Here is a 25,384-nt window from a genome sequence, read left to right on the forward strand (position 1 = left end):
CAAAATTCGCTATGTTTGCAAGCATTCTCCACTCCGTGAAATACCACCAACTTTATTGGCCTTCAGATTTGTAAAAAAGCCGAAGCCAATATTTTTCAAAATGCCAAATATTGACTGTTAAAGCCAAAATGGCAATGACGATGACATACATATTTGATGGCGATGACACCTTGCAAGTCTGAGAAACGGAGAAGCCGGACACACTTTGTCGTCGTCTTTTATTTTTAGCTGTGTTGTTGTTTGCGTCTAATTCAACATTAGGCCTCGTCGGGGTGCAGTTGAGCGAGACCGAACCGACTATTACTTTTGCTTTTGGTCAAGTGCTAAGGACGGCAGAAAATGTGCAAGGCGCCCGCAGAGAGAGAACAAAAAAAAAAGTGAGAGAAGACGAAAGGATGTGAAGATGACATCTCAGCGTTTTTCTGGCCGTGTCAAACGTCCAGCGCACTCGGCTTGGCGGGCACCCTCGGGGGGGTGCGGACAGGACGGACGCCGGCCGGCGTCGCAAAGCTCGGGCCGAGCGATGAGTCAGTCGGCGGCCGACGTGACTTTGCAAAAGTTTGGATGACGAGGCTGACTCGCGCGTTTCGCAAACTCTTCCTTGGCCCGTCGACATGAATCAAGTCCGGTTAGGGTTGCGCAATTTGCCCGATTTTGGCCCACATCTCAACCTGATCCATTCATATGCAGCAGATACTTTCAAATGCTTCATAAGAGAAATTCACTCACCTCATCAACTGGCGGATGATGTTTGAACTCTGAAAAGCTCAAAAAGTTTGACCTTCAAAAACAAGACAAGAGGACGTTGCAGAGGGAAGGGACAAATGTCCTGCAGTGTGATGTAACGATATCCAAACATCACGATACGATATTATCACGATATGAAGGCCATGATACAATAATTATGGGGTGGGGAGCTTGACGATATAAAAAGTCACAATATTGTCAGAAAAAAAGGTCTCATACTAACAAAAACCCCACAATATTGTGGTTATACAGCAATGAAAAATATTATAAAAATATTATAAATATTATATATAAAAATACATAAATAAATGTATTGAGGCACTTACTCCACATATTGTTCACAAGCATATTACGTTCCAGTTCATCTGACCATTAGCGTGGATTTTAAACAAATAAGTGCCAAAACATGCTTTGTGAAAATTAAATGGCACAAAAAAAACAACAACTAGCCACCAGAGGTCACTAGAACTGCACAAATGGAAAGCAACCCGACCTTTTTTTTTTTTTGAACAGATGTGCTGCTTTTAATATCGTGTCATGACAACGATGATATATTGTGGGAGATCTAATATTGCAATATCACGATATTGCCGGTATCGTTACATCCCTAATAGCGATACGATATTATCACGCTAACAAGGAAGGTCACGATACGATAATTATCACGATATTGTCGGGGGGTTGGCGATACAAAGAAAAGGTCACAATATTGTAAAAAAAAAAAAAAAATGAGGTCACACTAAAAATAAAGACAATATTGTACTTTTGTACATTACAGCAATGAAAAATATTATAAAAATATTATAAATATTATATACAAAAATATATACATAAAAAATATATACTGAGGCACTTATTTGCTAATGCAAGCACACATTGAGTTCCTCCACATATTTAATTTCATTTCATTTTATTCACTTTTATAAATGAATAAAATAAATGATGAAAGCGCTTTATAAATAAAGTTGAGTTGAGTTAAAAAACTAAACTAACTGAAACTACATTTTATGTTTACAAAACTAACTAAAACTAACTATAATTATAGCAAAACTGCAAATGATGTGGAGGCGGCCGTCTCTGAATTTCGTACACAGGAAAAACCTGGCTACTCGCAGTTCCAACATGCGTAGACTTGCAAACGATGATTTTTTTTTTTTTTATGTTATGGACTCCTCTCGTTTGAAGGCGTCTAAATGAGTGATGCATATTCATGAGCGGCACATGACGTGCTTCAAGTGGCGAAGGAGCGCTTGGGATTAACCTTTTCGCAGCACGCCAAAAACCTTCGCAATCCTCCCGCGTTCATTAGGGACAGCGGCTCATTTATATTTCAACAGCTTTATCCACCATTTAAAAAATAAAAAATAAAAATCCCAAAGAGCGAGCATGCTCTTAATTTTGCCTCAATTAGGCGATTGTGTGTGGCTGGTGTCTTCCACTAGTCCTAAATCCTAAATTATGTTTTTTTTTTTTTTTTTTTTTTTTTTGTGTGCGTGTGTGGGTGTGTGTGTGGATATTTTTTAATATGCCTATTTGTCAATCCCTTATTTTTTTCCAAAATATTTTTGTAAACTGTTTTAAGAGATGTCAATCGAATTATATATATTTTTTATATCCATTTTTATTTTCACTTTTTATCATTTTTTAATTTATTTATTTTGATAAGTTTTGTTCCTCCATAGTAGGCTACAAAAAAAACCCCCCCAAAAAACCTGTTTTGCAGCCTTCACTTTGTTACTTTTCATGTAAACGCCCTTGTGAGATTGACTTGGAATGATTAATATGAGTGGGGAGGGACTTCCCTGATGACGCAGCTTGACCTGAAGCTCTTTTGTCTCCGCCTCTGTCCAGATGCAAGGTTTGCCGCCCCCCCCTCCTACCACCACCACCACCATCACCATCATCACCACCTCCTCCAGCAGCAGCAGCAGCAGCAGCGTTCCCAGCAGGTCCTGGCCTTCCACGCTGCCCCCCCTGCCTACGAGCGCCCCCATTACAGCCGCCCCCCCTTCGAGCATCCGTTCAACGAGCGCCCGCTGCCCGACCGCTGGAACGCCCGTCTGCGCGTGAGCCCCGGAAAGCCCTTCCACATGTTGGACCAGGAAGAGGTAGGACGCCAGCCAGCCATTGCCGGCGCGTGCCGCGTATACATTGTTAAATAAATGAAATAATAACAATGAATATTAAATAATAATAACATATAAATAATAATACATCAAAATAATTCTTAAAATAATTACATTCCATTTATTTTATTATATTCAATTATATATTACGTTTACGTTTACATTTCTTACTTGTTTAAACATTCTCAATGTTCAAACCTTCATAAATTTTATAAAATAGGTACATTACTGTAAAAAAAAAAAAAAAAAAAATTGCACTAAAAAAATCTGTGATACAGTGAGGCTGCAAAAAGTGAACCGCGTTATAGCGAGGCAACACTGTAGCCTAAAAAAGACGAGATGTTGGCGTGTCCATATCTATATATGTCATATGAACATTTTTGTCCAACCTGAAATGGGTTTAAATGTGTCAATATGGTTACTAAAGTGTAAGAGCTCAAAAATAATAACAACAATGCAGGTGTATACCCCAAAACAGAAAAAAACTTCTCCTTTCCAAGTTTCCTGTTATGAGCACACGCATGCAAAGATCATACGCCCGCGTGGCAAAGGAGAAGTGCTCCCTACCTAATACGTTTGGCCAGACTGGTCAACAATATTTGAAAAGTCAAACTTGAAGGTGGCCAGTGAGCTTCAGGCGCCACAGAGAGGAGACTGGTTGAGTCACAGAAAGGCACACAAGTGGATGTTGATGGATTTCTGTCCAGGCTGCCATCCCTGCATTTGTCCACTAGGGGGAGGAAGAGAGCCACGAATAGTTCTTTCAGCCTTCAGTTTGAAAATAGAAATGGGGAGGAGCCATCAATACTTCAGTTCTTAAGTTAAAATCAATTAAAAATCCTCATCAATTATCTATTTTGTTATTTAAGCATCCCGCAGACAGATGATTTTTTCCCCTACATAGGTTTACTCAAATGTACTGATTCTTTTTTTTTTTTTTTTTTTTTTTTTTTTTTTTTTTTTAATACATTCATATCATTTAATTTATGAAGTGGTTTTGGTGTATAAAATAAACAACGTAAATATTAGCGAAACAAAAACTTTTACTTCTTAAATCTTTTGTGAATGAATTAGGTTGGTGAATTATATGCTCACACAAATTTAGAAGTAATATGGTTTAAAAATGAACATGAATTTCTCAGCAAAATAAACCATTTTTATTTTCCATTTTATTACTTCAATTTCATTGAATTCAAATAAACCTGTTTGTAAAAAATACAAAATTATCAAAATTAACACTCCTACCTAAACGGTCTTTTATGAAATGAGTATCAATTATCATAAATACACAATCAAAATGAAATAGAATTTGAATTTTTTTATTTCATGCATGTTTTGAGATCAACCCAAACCCACCCAGGCCTGCTTATTATTATTATTATTTTTGCTCTTTGGGTGTCCATTTGTTGGAAAACGCAAGCAAAGGAAGGACACGCATGCGCAATTTGTCTGCCGCCAGCCAATTGACCTTCACGCCAAACATTTTTAGTGGCAACAATTGTCTGGACTGGAAGGAAGGCTTTGCCTTTTTTTTTTTTTTTTCACGTGGTCCTAAAGCAGCCGTCTGAGTCCTTATGCAACCTCTGAAGTCTCCTTATTTTTTATTTTTTTTGCATTCCAAGCGTTGAGCAATGTGCATTTGCATCACAATCAGATGACAACAAAAGAGCCTTTTGTGTGTAAAAGTCTGATTTTCAACCAGTGTTATCCTTTTTTCTTTTCACCATTGAAAATCCTTCCCAGGTGTCTTAATAACATGCTGTTGGCAAAAAATACGTCAAGGATTCTTTTAGATCCCAAATCCTCCTTCTTCTACTTTTTCAATTGGTACGTGTTATAATAAAAATATATATACAATAATAATAATAATAATAATAATAATAATAATAATAATAATAATAACGATGATAATGATAATAATATAATATAATAAAAAATAATTGTGGGTACGTCCACACAATATGCGATACAAAGCTCACAATAACAACTATCTCACGATATGATGATACCGCCCTTATCGATATATTGGTAAGGTAATAATAAATCAACGATAAACTACGATAAAATGACTCAAGACATAAACGGATAGGTTTTTTTTTCCAATGAGAAAATCATTTCTTTTTGTACCATCACTGAAACTCAATATTCAAACTTTAGTGTATTTTTTTTTTTAAACAAATGTTTTCTTCACAGATAACTTTTTGTCAACAAATTTGTCGTTCTTCAACACTATTGTCATGCAACATGTCAGTCAGTTACACAATCAATTTTTTTCATTTTATAAATGGTGAGACAATTTTTTGTGCAACATTGCAAAAGTAAATAAATAAATAAATAAATAAAATGGCTTAATATTAAATCCAATATTGGAAATTTTATAAACTCTGGGAATGTTTTTTGTGTAACATTGCAAAAGTAAATAAAATAAAAGTAAAATAAAATGACTTAAAGGACTGTCTCATAAAATGAGAATATTGTGATAAAGTCCATTATTTTCTGTAATGCAATTAAATAAGCAAAAATGCCATACATTCTGGATTCATTACAAATAAACTGAAATATTGCAAGCCTTTTATTATTTTTATATTGCTGATTATGGCTTACAGCTTAAGAAAACTCAAATATCCTATCTCAAAATATTAGAATATTTCCTCAGACCAAGGGGAAAAAAAAGCCGTAATCAGCAATCTTAAATATATATATATTTATATTTTATATAAATCTAATTTTGGGAGGTGTGCCACTCGGTTCCGCCCCGGCATGACGTCTGCAAACTCCCGCCATCCGTGACCTGTCGCATTCCGCCTCCCGCCGTGTAAAATGGGCCTCCAGGTGTTTCCCCTTCCCCCTTCCTCCATGGGTGGTCTCGTCAAGCCGCTTGGAGCCAGTCGGGGGCGTGCTTGCGCTTCATGACTCATGTTGGCACTCCTTGGGAAAAAAAAAACAAACTGTCCTCCTGCTATCGACATGACATTTGGAAGCTGTTCCCCGTTTGGTCCACGATTAATTATCAAAGTGGTTTCATTTAATTGATCATTTCCATGGCAACGGGATAAAGAAAAATCAGCTGAACGGTTGAAGGAATCGTTCAATCAGGTTTGTTGGGAAAAACATGCCAAAGAAAAAGCAAAACACGATTTCTTATGTCAAAATGAGTTTCTCTCTCTTTTTTTTTGTTTTTCTTGTTTGTAATTTGTCCTTTGGCTCCACTGACCTATATATGTGACTGGATAGCCGATAGGCCAAGACTTTTGAGGTGGCGAGGCGGCCATATTGCTGCTCCCAAGAAACGTTTCTCGCCACACCATCCTATAAATTTACAGGATACAAATTTGTGCTTTTTTCAATTTATGACCTCAGGGAACAATTTGTATTTATTTATTTATTTATTGCCGTACTAGAATCAAGTGTAATTTTACATCCACTCCAGTAGGTGGCAGTGGCGCTCTCATGGTGAGAGTAGTGTGTAAAGAGCATGAGCTCCTTTGCAGCACTGATCTGAATACATGACTGGATAGCCGATTCGGCCAAGACTTTTGAGGTGAGGCAGCCATATTGCTCCTCCCAAGAAACGTTTCTCGCCACACCATCCGATACTCAACTCAACTTTATTTATAAAGCGCTTTAAGGACAGGCATTGCTGTATACAAAGTGCTGTACATAAACATAAATATCGGTTGTGCAGTAAAAAATAAGGTAACAAAACAAGAACAAAGCAAACATTTTGAAGATACATTTACAGTATCCAAATTGGAGGTGGGAGTAACAAGATGGCCGCCCTGCGAATTCAACGGCTCGCACTGGCACGTATGGGCTATCGGCTATCCAGTCATATATACAGGTCAGTGTTTGTCTCCAAATCAAAAGCCAGCGACACTTTTAGGTTTGAAGTTTTGGTTGCTGTGGGATTAGCATCGCGCAAGCTAGGGCGAGCGCTCGCTTGTTTGGGGTTGAAACTCGGGCAACTTTTGGAGATGCACCAAATCGCCATTCACGTCCTCAATGTCCGACTGTTAGTGGTTGGGAAGATCGATCCAAATGTTGATGTGATCGATACCGAAATCAGTATCCATATTGGATCGATACTGACATGAAAATATCAATCTAGTCGTTTAGTTTTGCATCTCTTCTTTGTAGTAGATTACCTTAACACATACAGTTGTGTACTTGAAAAAAATAATTTGTTTTGTATATTTTATTTTTTATAATTGGCGCATAGTAATCTTTAACATCTAGTTTATTTATGTTGAAAAAGAAGTGATGAATTTTTCGTTATTTTTTTGTACTTTTTTTTCCCCCTATAATCACTTTGTGCACTATGTTTAAGAAAGTTAAAAAAAAAAGTATTGGTTGTAATGTTTCTGGGAAAAACATTGATAAAGTATATAAAGTCTACAAAAGTATTTAAAGTCTATTTATCAACAAATGTTATCCTAATTTTGTTGTTTAAAAAGGAAAAAAACACTTAAATGTTAAAAATTGATTGTGATTTAGTAATTCAATGATACTGCTACCTTAATTAAAAAAAATAAATATATACCATAATTTTTCGAAAAGTATCTATCAGTATCGGCGATACTGTCCCTGTATTGACTTGGTATCGATATCAACATTTGCAATATCGCACACCACTAGTACCTAACCTATTGGCTTTCCCTCTTCTTCTTCTATTGACTCTTGATAGCGCTACCAGCGGCGCCATCTAGCGGCAGAATTCTGAAGCGCACCTCAAATTTGTGCTCGTATCCCGAGACAAAAAACAACAAAAAACAACAACAACAGCCAAAAGACAGCTCGTATCTCAAAAAGCCTTAGAGTCAAGATGCGCATATCTCAAGGCACTACTGTTGTTGTTTTTTTTTTTTGGACTTACACTATTGGTTTTGCACTTGTTGCAGGTCCACCCTTTGCTGATGCGCGAGAGGCGCTCCGAGTCGCACAGGAACAAGCTGCTGCGACGCACGGTCAGCGTTCCTGTTGAGGGGCGACACCATCCCGAGATGGGTGAGCACGCACGCCCCATTTCCCACAAGATTATATATATATTATATATTATATATATATATATATATATATATATATATATATATATATATATATATATATATATATATACATCCTTTTGTATCATTTTTCATTTTCTGCAAAAAAATATTCAATATTCAAAACATTCTGTGGGCCTTGCAAAATCAGTGAGAATGTGGTGAAAAAGTCATCGTGCTCAAGAGGAATGTGTGCAGATCGTAAACAGACTGGCTGTGTCAATTTTTACTGTGACTGACCAATCAGAGGACAGAAAAAAATATGTCTTTCAGTGAGTGTGGAGGAATTTGAACTGTGATTGGTTGAGGAAACGGCGCCGTCGGGTAAGTCGTTGGAAGTTTAGCGGGTCAATGCTCCTTGAAGGGGCAGATTACATCCACTTGACAACACGTGGAGGATGAAATCTGATTGGATGAAAAAAAAATCCACATTGGCAAGCAATGTAGCCAAGAGAAGCTGTTGTGTTAGCCGCACATGCTAGCCAATCGGTCACCTAGCAACAACAATGACGACGGCGTGCTGTAAATCTCTCTCTCTTTTTTTTTTTGATCTACCTGTCACTTGTTAAGGCCTTCAGATGAAAAGCTTCCCATCTCACCTTTTCATTCCTCACCTCATTTGCTGTCAATCGGGGATATATTTAGCTTCCCGCCGTCCTTGTGTACTTCAGCTGGAGTCGCCGTCGTAATCATTCTGAAGGATTTTCATACACCGGACGTGGCTCGCTTGACAAAATGGCAGCTAAAAAATCCCCTTTGAAGTGGTTGGGGAGTTTGAAGGAGTGCGGCTCAAAAAGCATTCTTAATTATTTGTAACAGGCAAAAGAAAAAAATATTTCACACCTCCCCAACACGCCACTGCGATGATAAATAGTATCATTTGTCGAGAAAATTGTAAAAGTACGCCTCTGCAAAGGAGCTAATACTTTTGACGCACTCTCTCACCGTTGGAGAGGTCTCGTGGAGACGAATCCGCTGATGCCCGTACGTCCCCGGTTGGACGTAGGCTTCGAGAGATACGGCCACACAAATACCAAAAAATAAATAAATAAACAAAAAACACGCTGTAAAAAATCGGCGAAACAGCGAAAGATGAACCCGCGAATTTAATAATTCCTGTTGCGTGGAAGTCGCCCGTCTGACGTTGCCCTTTTCAATTTTGGCGCAGCCCCGGTCGAAGTCAAGTTTCATGAAGCCTGATCCGAGCGTAGCAGAGCAGAGGTGACGCGGAAAAAAGGAACTGGAGGTTTCCCGGCCGTCATCGGCGTGGTCAGCAGCTTGTCCTTCCCGCTCCACAGCGAATACTAATTAGGACGGGCGCGAAGGAAGGCGAGCACAAGTCGAGCCGGCTGGGATCAGCAGAACATCCGCTGCACGCTGAATTTCAAACAGGACTTTCGTCACTTTGCAACCGCTACTCGACGTCGTTTGCGCTCGCTGTGGGTTCACGTTGCGGACCGTACATGAAAATCTTGACAGACGCCACAACTATGTTTTGTTTTTGACGTACAGTATATGAGGCAAGCAACTTTATTTTGCGAGCACGTTTCATACACAAGGCAAGTCCATGTTCTTCACGCAAGCAAAAGCACAACATTGAAACACATCAACACAAATAAAGACAGAGAAAAGAGAAGAAAAGTGGATGATTCAAATGACTGATTTGTTGACATAATTGGAGCATATTTGCAAACAAAAGATTTCAAGACATTTAACTCATTTGCTCCCAAAAACATGTAAACACGTTCTATTTTAATTATTACCAGCGGTTTTTTTTAATGCTAGAACATACAGAAGAAGGCTTTGATGCAGCCTCTGAAATGAAGAGGTCGCATAAAGCAATGGTAGTAATTACAAAAAACGGCCAGCAGGTAGCAGCAGAGTATAAGAGATCAACCAGGGCTTAATCAAAATTATAGATTTGTGAAAAATGATGAACTTTAGCTATATTCTAATGTTAATTGCTTTAAAACAGAAACAGATAGAAATATACCCTTTTTTTTCTTCCCTGATGAAAGAATAGACTAATCTTTTTTTTTCGGAAGTTCCATGTTTTTTATAACAATAGAACACAATATTCTGTGGGCCTTGCAAAATCAGTACAAAATACCGTCAGTCAATGAGTTAAAAGTGAGTTATAGCAATATGGCCGCCCTGTCACTTCAACGGCTTGCACGGGCATTTATGGGCTATCAGCTACCCAGTCATATATATACAGCTCAGTGAAAACGCTCAACTGATGACCATTCACTTCCTAGTTTGATCAGAAAATCACCATCACTCTTTTTTTTTCAACACCGATGAAACGATATCGGTATCGTCCACCACCGGAGCCATATCTTTTGGGCCCCATTACACGTATATAGCGATCGCATGCAGTGAATGATCGAAAGATCGAATGGAGTGTTTAGAAATAGAAGAGCAGAGTGGCTGTTAAGTAGGCAGCCAGTCAATCGTGTTTGTTCACCAACATGAAGATGAGCTGGATGACGCTCGTTTTTTTTTTTTTTCCTGTCACTCAAAGCGAGGCAGAGCGAGCAAGCGCTCGCTTTCCCACTTAAGTCCGATAATATCGCAGCGGCAGCCCACGAGGGTGAAAGACGAGCCTCGTTATGTAAGGGCCGCTTTACATAAATGCCTCAAATGCAACACGCAAAAACGTTTGGGTGCTCAAAAGACGGCAACTTTTTTTGCTCAGCGACTCAACTCAACTCAACTTCATTGATAAAGCGCTTTAAGAACAGGCGTTGCTGTATAGTATAGTAATATAGTAAAGTGCTGTACATAAACAAACATCAGTTTTGCAGTAAACAAGAACGATACAGGGTCAGTATCACCGATATAGCATATAATTTTTTTTTTTATTAAGGTAGCTGTATTGATGAATTGCTTATTCACAATCAAATTTCAAATGACAAAATTAGGAGAAAGTTAATTGATAAATAGAAAATACCTAATCAATGTTTTCCCCCAGAAACATTCCAACCATGACAAAAATATATTTTTTTAACAATCTTAAAAGTGAACAAAGTGATCACATGAAAAGAAATGTAAACAAATACTTTATCATATACTGTTCAGAAACTACATATACAAAAAAAACAAAACTTCAACACTTCTTCAACCGAAATAAACAAGATGGTCAAGATTATTATGCAACAACAAATATAAAACTTACCAAACAAGTCGAACAGTGAAAATAAAAACGGATATAAAAAAATATACAATTCAAAGATTATACAAACTGCCTGTCATTGGTGTTGATTATTGTTTTGATGAATCACAGTCAAAAAAACATTTTTTATTTTCCATCCCTTTGTTGGGGAAAAAATCAAATGCACAAGATTCCAAATTGATGATTGACTTCCTGGTTTGGGTGTTTTGGGTGTCGGTCGGCAGTTTGCATGGATGTGAGCATAATTTATTTTTTAAATATATTCTGTCAATTGACTGGCGTCGTGTCGGCGTGTGGAAAAGCAACGTCTGCGTTGTTCTCTTCCACTTTTAATATTCCGGACAGCGTGTGAGCCGTTGGGATGGGAAAAAAAAAAAAAAAAACACAAAAAAAAACAGCTGAGTCCGACTCGGCGCGCTGTCACTCAATTCTTGTGTGAGTGAGTGCGCCCACTCTCTCACACGCACACGCGCGCACACGCACGCACTTGTGCAGCAACCGAGTTTGTCAATTTGTGCAAAGACGGAATAAATTAGCTTTTGTTATTGTGCAGCCGCTCTATGCATCCTTAAAAAAAATACAAAATTATCAGCAGGCGGGCCTTTGTTTTTATTATAAAATGTGAATTATTGCTATGTGAATCTCAGGCTGCGTTGGGAATTATTCTCTCATTTCAAACTTCATCATGATCAGGACAGTATCGGGACTGTTCTTTAGTGGATGGATCGCTTCAGTTGGACTTTACTTTTTACATTAAATACACAAAAACAATGCGTCACGTGTTATTTAAAAAAAACAATAATACATTTGTAATTGATAAAACAATATGAAATGTTGTTTTATGAACATTATTTTCTTGCTAAGTTACAATAAAACAATTTACCAACGATGTCATAAAACGAATACAAATGATCAAATGTGAAAATTGCTTATTTGACTACAGAATGCCGTATTTGATTCATATTGTTATAAGTAAGGTTTTTTTTAGTTAAAGGGATACTTGACTCATTGAGCCATTTTCAGCAGTAAAAAAGTTCATATTTTTCTATATATTATTATGGTAACTTCATTTTTATGTACAATGAATACCTTTAAAAAGTATTTTTTCGACTTGCTGTCGACTGATGATGACATCACCTGTGCTAACGACCAATCATGGCTCAGTTTTCTGACCAACCCAAGAAAACAGGTGATCCATGATTGGCTGTTACCTTCGTCAGCACAGGTGATGTCATCATCGATCGACAGAGACAAAGTAGAAAAATGACTTTTTAAAGTTGTTTTTTTTAACATTGTGCGCAAGTAATACACATATTTAAAAACAACTAAAACTAATACTGAAACTAACTAAAACTAAGAATTTATTAAATAACTAAAACTAATAAAAACTAACAGCGCTACCCTGAAAACGAATTAAAAGCAACTAAATTTAAAAAAACAAAACTTAAAACGAAATCAGACTAACTCAAATGCAAAATTCCAAATCTATAATAACCCCGGTTATAAGCAAACTAAAATGAAGGAATACCTAACGAAGCCTGTTTACGGTACGGTATGCTTACGGTACGTGACTCCAGTCGAGTGATGTTCCAGTTTGTACTAAATGAAAGAGGATAAGGATGATGATGATGATGATGATGATGATGATGATGATGATGATGATGAAGGCAGCAGTTGTCAGGCCAACACAGCAACTCGGCGCGATGCTGTCACCTCCAGGCACGCCCAACTCGTGTGCGTGCGCGTATGCGCACGTGGAGGTCATTTCTACACTGTAATGACATTTGACGCTCGCATCATCTCTTTGAAAGCAGCAGAAGCAGCTTTGCTTGCTTGCAACCTGGCGGACGAGAATGCACTACGGGCACTGATCTATATATATGACTGGATAGCCGTATAGGCCAAGATTTTTGAGGTTTATGAGGCGGCCATATTGCTCCTCCCAAGAAACATTTCTCGCCACACCATCCGATAACATTTACAGTATGGAAATTGGAGAACATTTGAGACAGTGCTTAGTAGAAACAGCATCATTTATCATTTTTTCAACATAAACAAGACATTTTACAATTTGCCTTCAATACATGTAGTATTCTAATTTTTTTTCTGTTTTTTTTTTTATAAATGTTTTTCACCCTGTTTTTCTGATGAATTTTTGGGGGCAGCTTTGTTTTTTTTTTGAGTATTTTTTTTTATTTTTCTGTGCTCTGTTTTTTGGAACATATATATATATATATATATATATATATTTTTTTTTTTTTTTAGGTTTTTTTAAATAATGTTTTTTTTTTTTACCCTGTTTTTTGGAATTAGAAAAAAAAATATTCAGGGGGAAAAAAAAACAGGACTCAAAAGAAAAAGTTTCCCACAAAAATTAGTCATAAAAACAGGAGGTTTTTTTTTTTTTTTTTTTGCAATAGGCTTCCGTACAACTGGAAACAATTCAATGACAAATAAATTTTTTGGGGGTATGTTTTTTTTGTTTTTTGTTTGTTTGTTTTTTTCCAAGTGAATGCAGGAAGCTTCCGCGCAGTTGTCTTGTGCATTGAAATGTGAGGTTTAGCTCTGAGCCTCAAGTTAGCGCATAGGCTGTTACTAAACTGCTTTGACATGTGGACATGACTCTCCAATTGGCTGGAGTTGATTTTCTTGCAGTTGGCTCCTGCACATTTGAATGGAAGGAAGTTTAGCTTTGAGCCTCAGAACCTGTGTTGCCTTTTTTTTTTTTTTTTCCCCAAACAAGGAATGGAATTTCTTTGACGGCACTGTGGACAAAATTAATTGGATGCGATTTTTGCTTGTGAAAAACGAATGGAGTGAGGTTCCCGAGAACGGCCAAGTTAGCACACTGATTGCTATCAAATATTTCTATTGCAGTTTTTTTCACGTGGGCATTTTTCTCCAATTTTCCTTCCACTTGGCTCCAGCATTTGAATGGATAGAGATTTCGCTTTGAGCCTCAGGTTCCGCTAGGCTAGCCCCTTTTTTTTTTTTTTTTTTTTTCAAAAGCTGTTGTACGTCCTTGTCCATTTTTTTTTTTTTTTAAAGCATCTCGTGCACACAAAAGAGAGCGACGTTTCCTCGCGTACGACATCAGACTTAACGGTAACCATGGAAATCTTGACAGAGCAGACACTCGCTGTGAAGAGTGAGCGATGCGCGCACACGCACGTGAGATGGGAGAATGTTTCGTCCGCTTCCGGCAAGTGACGGGACAGAGGCCACCCAAAATGTTATTTTTAGTCGCCGCTGCCGCGAGGGGCCTGCTTGTGCTTAGCCAGCAAATTGTCCCCTCGTCCGCCGTATAGCGAGCCGGCTGACCCGTTTTGTTGACCAGGCGGAACGAGTATCGGGCAAGTCGTCACGCGTCGACCCAACCGATTAATTGTGAAAAATGTTATAAGGAATACAGTGATGAATGTTGACAACAAGATAATTGACCTGAAAATAGCAAGCAGAGACTGCAAATTAATGAATGCAATTAAAAAAATAAATAAATAAAAATGCTCATATCGTCCAATTTTCTCGCCTGACCGATTAATCGGCCTGAGTCACATACTACCATGCACTAGTAAACAAAGAAGATGCACTGCGAAGTTATTTGCTTGTTTCAAGTGCAATTTTTTCCACTTGGTGGAAATGAATTCAGGAGCTAAGACAGCCACTTACTGCGTTAGACGCCATTATACTGGATTAGCTTGTTATTAAATTCATTGTTTCAGCTCTGTACTATATACAAAATGTGTAACGTAATGATTTAGGGAGGCGTTTACTCCTGAATGACAAGATTGTGACTTTTTCATGGGCAACTCTGTCAAATTGCCTGACGAGGAAGCAGTGAGTGACTCCCAACACAGAGCCATCATGTTGAAAAGTTGTCGTCATGGAAACGCGTCGAGAGCCCTTTGACAATTCTTACAAGCTCATCCAAAGCATTGACTTTTTTTTTTTTTTTTTTTTTTTTTTTAAATCTTTCCATTCACTTCGCATATTTGGATGGGGATGTCTAAAAGTCAAAATGAGCAATTCAAACTGAATGTTTAAATGATCATTCCTGGTAAATAATGGATTGCCTCATTTTTTCTTTTTATTTTTTGAGGGTTTGGGGTTAATAATTGCCTTTTTTTTTTTTTTTTTTGAGGGGGAGGGTTAGGGTTCGGGTTCATAATGGATTACCTAATTTTGGAATTTTAATATTTATTTTTTGGTTCGGGTTAGGGTTAATAATGAATCACCTATATTTTTTATTTTATGTATTTATTTTTAGGATTAGGATTAATAATGGATTGCCTATTTTTTGTATTTTATTTTATTAGTATTGTGGATAATAATGGATTGCCTATTTTTTATTTTTATTTTATTAGTATTATGGTTAAGAATTGCCTATGTTTTTTATTTTTTGTTTCTTTTATTAGGGTTATGGTTAATAATGGATTGCCTATTTTTTATTTTATTTTATTATTTATTTTTGGGGGGTTCGGGTTGCGGTTAATAATGCATTGCCAATTTTTTTATTTTATTTTTTATTTTAGGGAGGGGGTAGGGTTAATAATGGATTGCCTATTTATTTTTTTGGGTTAGGGTTAGGATTAATAATGGATTACCTAATTTTTTATTTTTTTTTGGGGGGGGGGGGGGTAGGTTTAATAATGGATTGCCTAATTTTGTATTTTAATTTATTTGGGGTGTGTGTGTGTGTGTGTGTGTGTGGGGGGGGGGGGGGTTAATAATGGATTGCCTAATTTTTTATTTTTAGTTTTTGGGGGAGTCGGGTTAGGGTTAATAATGGATTGCCTAATTTTTTTATGTTTATTATTTTTTATTTTTTGTGTTAGGGTTATGGTTAATAATGGATTACCTATTTTTATTTTTAGTTTCTAATGGTTTGAAAAAATCAACGTTGGATGCAAAGGGAAAGAAAGGGAGGTTGGAAGTAAGCAAAACCGTTTTTCTCCCAGCGGGGATGCAAGCCCGCCTCCTTCTTTCCAGGCGTGCATGCGCACACGCGCGCGCGCGCTCAAAAAGCCAGCGCATAAAGCGAGCGAGCCGGCGAGGCGGCTTTCAGGTTCACCTGTGCACGATGAGCTCCACGTCCATGCAGCGGGTGGCAGCCGCCGGCAGAGGACGAGCCGGCCTCAGCAGCTCTCCGGCGGACCTCCGGAGAAAGCGCGCGTAGGACGAGCGCCGCCTGGCTTTTTTTTTTTTTTTTTTTTTTTGCACGTTTGCACGAGTCTGGAATTATGATCCGCCTCGCCGGATGGTCCGCCGCTGCGGATCGGCGAGATGCCGCGAGGAGGCGCTGCGATAGGCGGCGACGGAGGGCCAAACGCAGCAGCGGCAGCGGCGGCAACAGCAGCCGCGCCTCCTCCTCCTCCTCCTCCTCGGCGTGAGATTGTAACGTGAGTCCGCCGTGTTTGTTTGTGGCGCGCACATCACCAAGCGTGGCCTAGTTACAAAAAGCGGCGAGAGCGCGCTCTCGTCACGGAGGCACTTTGGGGTCACCTTTTTTGGAGGACTGCAGCTGGTGAGTGGACTTTTTTTTTTTTTTTTCTTGTCCCGTCGTGGACACCTGCCACACTTTACAACAACTTATCTGATGATGATGATGAAGTGCTCTCATTTGTTTCCAGTGGACGACTTTGAATTGTGCTACTTGCAGCTGCTCAGGAAGTGCAATCATCCAGATTGTTTTTTTTCCTCCCTTTTTTGGTGCCTTGGAAGTTGAATTTGGAGAGTTACCTTTTTTTTTTTTTTTTTGGTGGGATATCTGACCCCCCTTGGGTTTTGATTCCACATTTAAAAGCAGTATGGAAACGCAAACTATGGAATAAGTCAGTCAAGGCAACAAAGCAAGCGGCGCCGGATTTCGAGGTAGGATTCTTTTCGTTCTCAAACATGTCTTCTTTTCCAGTGAAATGTTGCAAGGTCTGCCCAAAGCCAGCTGGGATAGGCTCCAGCACCACCCCCCGCGACCCTTGTGAGAACTAAGCAAGCGGTTGACCATTCCACTCATCAACCGTTTGTGGAATATATTGGTCACGTCGCTTTTTCTGGAGGAAGCGCTCGTCCAGAAATCACTTTTTTGTAAAAACACTGTCATGACCAACGGATGCCTGTCGGTGTCAACGTTGCATCACTTTGCATTTGAGATTCGCACTACCTTTGACTTGAAAGTCAAGACGACACTTTTTGTAAGGAATAGTGAACAGTTACTTGGATATTTCTATACGTTAGATTCGGTTTTGTTTGGGGAGAGCTTAGATCAGAGTTCACCAATTCCGGTTGTCTTGCAGGTTTGAAGATGTTTCCACCCACTAGCACACCTGAGTCATACAATCAGCTCATCAGCATGCCTGATAATGATCCTGGTCTATAGTATCAGGTGTGTCGGCAGCCGGAAACATCTCAAACCTGCAGGGCTCCGGACTAGGGGTGGAAACCTATGGGTACCCCACGATACGATACGGCATGCGATACAAGGCTCACAATAACGATTATCTCCCGATATGACTGGTATGTCCTGGGGTTTGGATCCCAAAACGCAGACACAAATAAGAGTTTTGACACTTTATTCAAACTTGACTAGATGAGAAACAACGAGAAGGTATCAAGAATCACGAGACGCTAAGCTAACTTGGGCTGTGGAGGTACACAGAGTAACAGAGGTAATAATCCAACAAAACACACACTTCTCAGACAGGCTTATATAGACAGCGAATCGATCTGATTGGTTGTGGCTAGACATGTGGGCAATAGGACTGACATGCAATTATCTGATTGGCTGTTGATCAGACAAAGAGATTAAAGATTCTTGACATCACATAGCTTCTGACATCACATACCTTCTTACCAGTTGCAACGAGATGCTGTTACATCAGTTCAAAACAGACACTTGACCTCACGGTCATGACCTAAACATAACCCTTGCATGACCCAAGCATAACCCTTGCATGACCCTAGTCATGACAGCAAACATAACCCTTGCATGACCCTAGTCATGACCGTAAGCATAACCCTTGCATGACTCTAGTCATGACAGTAAGCATAACCCTTGCATGACCCTAGTCATGACAGTAAACATAACCCTTGCATGACCCAAGTCATGACAGTAAGCATAACCCATGCATGATCCTAGTCATGACAGTAAGCATAACCCTTACATGACCCTAGTCATGACAGTAAGCATAACCCTTGCATGACTGTAGTCATGACAATGACGATGATCGATATATGAGTCAGGCAATAAATGATAACCAAAATCTACGATAAAACTACTCAAGATATGAACTGATGTTTTTTCAATGAGAAAGTTGTTTCTTTTTGTACACAGGATTAAAAGTGGTGTCTTCTTCACAGTGTAGTGTATTTTAGGGTATTTTTTTTTTAACAAATGCAAATGTCTTCTTAACTTTCTATCAACAAATTTGTGCCTTCCTTAAACACGATTGTCATGCAACATACATACTGTACAGTTACATAGTCAATTGATTCATTTTAAAAACGGTGAATTTTTTGTTTGTGTAGCATTGCAAAAGTAAATAAATAAATAAAATTGCTTAAATATTGCTCGGAAATTGTGTGCTTCAAAAAGTCGAAGCATAAAATATGTTTTAGAATATCAAAATTGAAGATATAACGATCCATATTTTTCATTTCATTGTATGCCAAAGTGAGTCAGTTGCTGGACAAATAAACACAAGTGAAAGTGAGCTGATGAGTCTTCTTCTTCGCCTGAAGACTCGCGTCCATTTCCCCACCACTGTTACGAGGCGCTCCCCCTAGTGGGCCGTCAAGTCATTGCTCAATAAGTCATGAAGAATGGAGCCGTTCTAGTGGCTGTGTATTCACAACAAATATTGCGATACTTGCGTAGGCGTATCCATAATCTATTGGGAGATAAAGTATCACGATTTATCGCGATATTGATATATTGTCACACTCGGAATTGGTGAACCCCGGCTTAGATTTGTTTGGGTTTGATTTTAGGACTAAAACCTGTTTGGGTTTGTATTTGGATGGGTTTACTTGGGTTCATTACAAAGGTACAAGGAAAAAAAAAAGGTGATTAAGACACCGCACAGCCCTCCAGGCTCCATCTATTTTCTGCCGCCACTTCCCCACCTGGTGACTGGGATGAAAGTGGACGATTTTTGTTTTTTTTCCCCTCCCTCTACCTGCCACGAATGGCGTCTTCAGTCCCCGTTGCGTTTCCTCCCACACAAGCAAAGCAGAGCGTAGCTCGGCAGGCTTTTAAACAAACATCCACTCCACTTTTCCTCCCTCCCTCCCACTCCGTGCGTCCCTCCCTCGGCTCCCTGGGAGGGTTTGAGCCGGAAGCCGTCGGCCTCCCACACGTTTCCCTTTTCAGCCGTCGCTCGGCTCAGCAGCGGTGCCTTTTGCATCCGTGCTTTTGCGCCTTTGAACGCAGCGTCCTGGCCGCCCGCGCTTCGCCGCGATGCGATGTCGCCTTCAAGACGGCAGCGGCAAAGTATGGAAATCTCCCGACTCGCACCTCCGAGGCGCGGCGTCCAAACGGGAGCAAAGGACGGGAGCTCGTATCTGCTTGGTTTGTTGCGCAATAGCGGCCGCCATCTTTGTAGAGTATGTCCGGCCGCGTCCGCCATCTTTGTAGGCTTTTTGTTGCTGTCTACGTCCGTCATTTTGATGGAATCAATCTTTGTGGGAATGTTTTCTGACAAATGTCTGCCATCTTTCGTACTTTTTTGGTGGCGTGTGTTGCAACTATGTACACTGTGTATGTGTGTCGCCATGTCTGCCATCTTTGTTTGGTTTATTCCTGCACAGGCGCAATTTTTGTGCACTAGTGGAGTGTTTTGCGGTAATATTGACCATCTTTCTTGAGTGCCATGAGTGCCAGCTTTGTCGTGAGCGTTTTGGGCTATATGCCACAGAGGAGGCGGGACTTCCCGGTAGGGCTGCGCAGATCGATCCAACGTGAGTATCGGTATCGATACTCACGATAGAGCGCTCGTATGGATATTAGGGATGTGAATTGCCACATATCTGGCGATTCGACCGATCCGAATCACGATTCATAGGTCACGACTTGATTCGATACCGAATGATCCCGATACAAATCTATATGTCAATTATTGGGATTTTTTTAACTCAGGAAGTTCAGAAAGTCAGGAGAGAAGAGGAAAGAGCAAAGGAAAGGAAGATGAAGCAAAATGAAATCCAGCACCAAGCAGACACCATCTGCCACCCACAGGCGTTACAAAACCAGAATCTTTAACCAACCACAGAAACCTCGAAATTCCAAGAGATTAGGGAGCGCTCCAGAGACCAGAGGAAAAACTAAAGGAAGGACAGGAAAAACTAAAGGAAGGACAGAAGGATAGATGAAGCAGAATGAGATCCACAGACACCAGCCTGTTCTCTAGCTTCACAAACACTAGCAATACATCAAAAGTATTATTATTATTATTATTATTATTATTATCATTATTATTAATATTATTGTTATTATTATTATTTTTATTATTATGTATATTATTTATTAATAATTTATTATTATTTATTTATCTATTCTTTTTTTTCTTTTCTTTTTTTAAGAGAGATTTACTTTATTTTATTTATTTATTTATTTTTTTTAAAGCACAATATGAATCTCAGCACGTTCAAGCCTCAAGCAAAAGACCTGCAAAAGTCCCTAAATGGAATCAATATCTTTGTAAACAATTTTCAGATGAAAATGTTAACATTAATGTGAAGCGATGTCGAGGGCATCTATTGATTGTAACTAATCAAGTAACTTTTAAAGCTGCTCCTTGTAATAATTTGCCCCACAATATTTTTTTATGAAATAGACTTTTTATTTTCCCATTTATGACTGACACGTCTTCTACATGTGTACATGTACATCTACAATCATTTTTTGAGTCCCTTAAAAAAATAAATAATCTGATGGCGATTAATGGTGAAAAGTGTATAAGGGATAAAATAATTTTTTTGGGTGACGTCGATGATTCATGGAGTCACGGAATAAAAGAGGCTAACTTGCCTGCTGGCCTCCCTCCTCTTCCTCCTCTTCCTCCACCCTCGTCTTGGTTGTCTCGCACCCCAGGCCAGACGGGAGTGTCAACAAAGGGCTGCCTTTCCGTTTGCGAAGGTGACGCCTTCATCCGCACGTGGCTACAAAAAGTAGAAGAAGAAGAAGCGAGCACCTTTGATTATCACTGACGATGCATGTGGACAAATGAGATTGCTCCTTTTCCAAATGTGTCAAGTATCAAAAATTTAACATTTCCCAGGATAATAATAATAATAATAATAATTATTATTATTATAATAATAATAATAATAATAATAAAAAGGCCACTACTGAACTTCCTTCTTCTGTATGGTTGTACAGCAATAATGAAAAAAATAATATTTTAAATTATTATAAATGAACCCCAAAAGCGCAGACAAAACCAATTGATATTTTCACTATAAATACATATTTATAGCTGTATTTAGTTTTATAAACTTAAGATGTACTTCCCCCCCCCACCCCCCCACCCCCCCGCCAAGCCATGTTTGCGCAGTTTATCGCAAGTGAGCAATCTTTATGGACTGTTTACACTGACCTGTATATATGACTGGATAGTCGATAGCTCTTACACGCCTGTGCAGGCTGTTGAAGTTACGGGGCAGCCATCTTGTTACTCCCACGTTGCCAGCAGACTACTCTATCAACTATACGTACAGACGAGACATGTGCAGCTTGTAGGCAGTTAGTATAAGGCCGGAGGCGGGCTGGGGGCGGGGTTTGTGCCGGGGTGCTCACTATTTTTTAAACAAGTAAAATAAATAAATAAATAAAACAGTGGACGGTATGTTCTGCTTTGAAGACCCGGCTTTTTCTTTTATTCTTGTATTGCGCAGTTTCTTAGACCCCAATATTAGATTTGGCAGAGGCATATTTTGGTGAATTACAGTGAGAATTCTTTATTTATACAAGCGCTGTACTAAACATCATGAAGTATATAATTTATACATGTATTTCAGGCAAATAGTAAAATGTCTAAAGCCCTCTTGTTTATGTTTAATAAATTGAAAACAGCATAAATGCTGTTTCTACTAAGTACTGAAATGTTCTTCAATTTGGATCCTGTAAATCTATCGGATGGTATGGCGACAAACGTTTCTTGGGAGGAGCAATATGGCGGCCTCGCCAACTCAAAAGTCTTGGCCTAATCGGCTATCCAGTTATATATATATAGATCAGTGACTGTTTAGCAGCATGCCCGCCATCTTTGTGGAATATTTTGCGTACCAGAAGGTCAGCCATCTTTGGAGAGTGTGTTTTGTCCGCCATCTTTGTGGCGTGTAAGTCGGCCATCTTGGTGGAGTGTCTCGCCACCTTTGAACGTCGTCAATGTTTGTTAACGACTGTAAGCATGGCCACCCTCTTGCTTTGAAGTGCGTCACATTGTTGAAAAGCAGCCGGTCGCCTGGCTGGTATAAAATCGAGCGTTGCCATGACGACGCGAGCAGAAAAAGCCAACGTAATGGAGCAGATTGGTGCTTTTTTTCCCCCCTCTGAAAGGAATGCTTAATGTGTGGGACTCATTTGCGCTGACTATTAAGGTGCTAATCAAGGTCAAGTGGAAAAAAAAATAAAAATGGAGTGCACATTCGTCCACATTGTGCACGGACAGGAACAGGAACACTGTGTCATGTTTTCAAGAGTTTTTTTTTTTTTTTTCAGGAGCAGGAGTGAGATGTACTTTGCACTTGCCCGGGTTCAAACAGGCAACGCTTCTTTGTCGTTTTCCAACAATTGGAGCATTTTTTTTTCTTTTAATTTGTCTTCCAAATAAGGTGTCGTTAAGAAGGCCAAAAAAAAAAATGTCAGCGGTAATTGGATGTCGCGGGCGGCACGTGCGTGGGCGCGAAAGCTGGCCGTCTGTCCGGCTGTCAAGGACAATGCTGCGGCTTAATAGCGGGGCCCGTGCCCACCGCCTTAATTACACACACGCACGCACACGTGCACGATTTGCCGGCTCGGGCTTTTGAACGCGCAACATTCCTCGTCTGAAGAGGAAGATGACATTTTTCAACTTCAGAATTCATGCAAGAATGCTCAGATTATAGGGATACTTCACTTATTTAGCCCATTAGAGCTATAAAAAGTCAATATTTTGTCTATAATTCATTTGATACTTTCATTTACTTTGGTAATGTATTTAATGCATGAGCCTTTGGGGATGATTTGAAATGTGATTTAAAGTGCATTTATTTTGATATGAACCGCCGTAGTAAAGCATGTCTCACAACAGTGACGTCATCTCGCAGCAGCCAATAGAAATAGACCAAAAGATGATGTTACTCCCATGCTGTTTTTTTAAATAGTGCACACAAGTAATACACATTTTTTTTAAAACTAATACTAAGACTAACAAAAAAAAAACTGAAACTATAATTCAAACAATTTTGTTAACGAAATAAAATTAAAAACAAAAATGCTTGTTTTAAAAAAACAAAAACTAACTGAGACTACATTTGATGTTTACAAAACTAAAACTAAAAAATGTCCTTCAATTTCATCTTTGGTAATTAATTTAATGCATGAGCCTTTGGGGATGATTTGGAATGTGATTTGAATTTTTTTTGTATTTTTATATTTATTATTTAATATTTATATTTTTATATATTTTTTATTGTAATTTAATTGTGATTTATTTTAATATTAAGAGGAATAAGGACGTTTGAAAGCGTGTCACACAGAAGTGATGCCATCTAGCAGCAGCCAAGAGAAAAGCACCTTCACATGACATCACTCCATGCTGTTTTTTTAAATATTGCGCACAAGTAGCACACATTAAAAACAAAACAAAAGTAATCCTAATACTGAAACTAACTAAAACTCAACTAAAATGAATAAAAACTACCAGAACCACCCTGAAATAATTAAAAGTACTACATTTAAAAAACACAACTCAAAACGAAATCAAAAGTAACCGTAAAAATTCCCAAAGTATAATAACCCTGAAGGCGACAAATATATTGTCTTGCAAAAAGCAAGTTGTCGCTTGGCCGGATGAGACCTCGTGGCTGCTGCATGCCTTTGACTGATTGTTGGACTCCTTTTCCTCTTAAGGTCACATTTCATTGGCTCCCCTCTGACTTTTCCAACAAAGAGACACCGCCTCCGTGTCTCGCCTGACGTGTTTTTTTTTTGTTTTTTTTAAACTCTTCTGGCGTGGGCTGGCACAGAATGTTCAAATTTACACACAGAAAGAAAGAAAGAGTGGCAGCTGAAAGGAAACCATTTGGACGGCTGAATGAAAGCCGGCCAGGACGGACAGGTGGACGGACGGCTGGACGGGGACTCAACATGTGTGCAGGGCACAAAGAAAACTGGAGCCTGGCAAGAATTAAAATCACGATTATTCAGGCAATTATTTTGGTACAAGACAAGAAAATGTTTTAAGCATTTAAAAATATTGACCAATTAAAAAAATACAAACACCAAGTTCCAGAAGTATAACAGAATTTACAATAATATATATTTATCATAATATATATTTATTTATTTATTTTGGCAATAACTAGAGGTTGGAGTGCAGCGTGCACTTTGCAGTAGGATAATCTTTTTTTTTTTTTTTGGGGTACAAAACAAGACAATATTTCAATGTAAAAAAACAAAAAACAAGTAAAAATATTAAGACAAAATTCTTTTGGAAAAACTATAATTAAAAAAAATATTAAATTAGTTATTTTAAAACTGAAAAATACAATGATGGTGATTTTGTTAAATGCAACTAGATGGGTTGGAGCTTCACTTGGAGGCCCGCCCACTTTGCTTTTTTTGTGATGACAACTGCTAAAAACGAACAAAAGGAAGCTGCACAATTCACTCACAGAAATCTGAGAGCAATTCATCAGTGACAATTTGATGCCGAAGGTTGCCTGACCTCCTTGGACCATGTCTAAATAATGGCGCAACGCATCTAATGCCATTTTAAGGCCCGCCCATTTTACTGGATTTGGACTGATTTTGCAAGGCCCACAGAATATTGTGTTCCTTGCTTATAAAAACATGGAACCCACCAAAAAGAAATGTTTAAAGTCACTTCTTTCAGCAGGTAAAAGTATGTTTATTTTTCTTTCTTTCCCCGTTTTGCAGCAATTAGCATTGGAATATAGCTAGGTTTCATCAGTATTTACAAATCTATTTAGAATTGTGAGTAATTGAGATTTTATTCAACATGGCGCTGGTTGATCTCTTATATTCGCCTGTCACCTACTGGCCATTTCTATGATTACAACCATTGCTTGAAGCA

At 38.8% G+C, this 25,384-nt stretch overlaps 1 protein-coding gene across 17 annotated transcripts in view; it reads left to right on the forward strand.

Annotated features, from left to right (window-relative positions):
• syngap1b (synaptic Ras GTPase activating protein 1b) overlaps positions 1 to 25,384 on the forward strand; it is a 73,776-nt gene that overhangs the window by 12,786 nt on the left and 35,606 nt on the right. For 14 of the 17 annotated variants that reach the window (XM_077527233.1, XM_077527234.1, XM_077527238.1 and 11 more), the window contains 2 exons: positions 2,599 to 2,855; positions 7,772 to 7,877. In XM_077527233.1, the coding sequence (XP_077383359.1) occupies positions 2,599 to 2,855; positions 7,772 to 7,877 (363 nt within the window). Of the gene's footprint in view, positions 1 to 2,598; positions 2,856 to 7,771; positions 7,878 to 16,834; positions 16,962 to 18,250; positions 19,657 to 25,384 lie in introns of those variants that run through there. The other 3 variants (XM_077527248.1, XM_077527250.1, XM_077527244.1) reach the window with 3 other exon arrangements.

Source organism: Festucalex cinctus, chromosome 7 (genome assembly GCF_051991245.1).
Source record: "Festucalex cinctus isolate MCC-2025b chromosome 7, RoL_Fcin_1.0, whole genome shotgun sequence".
In the NCBI taxonomy this organism is placed as follows: Eukaryota; Metazoa; Chordata; class Actinopteri; order Syngnathiformes; family Syngnathidae; genus Festucalex; species Festucalex cinctus.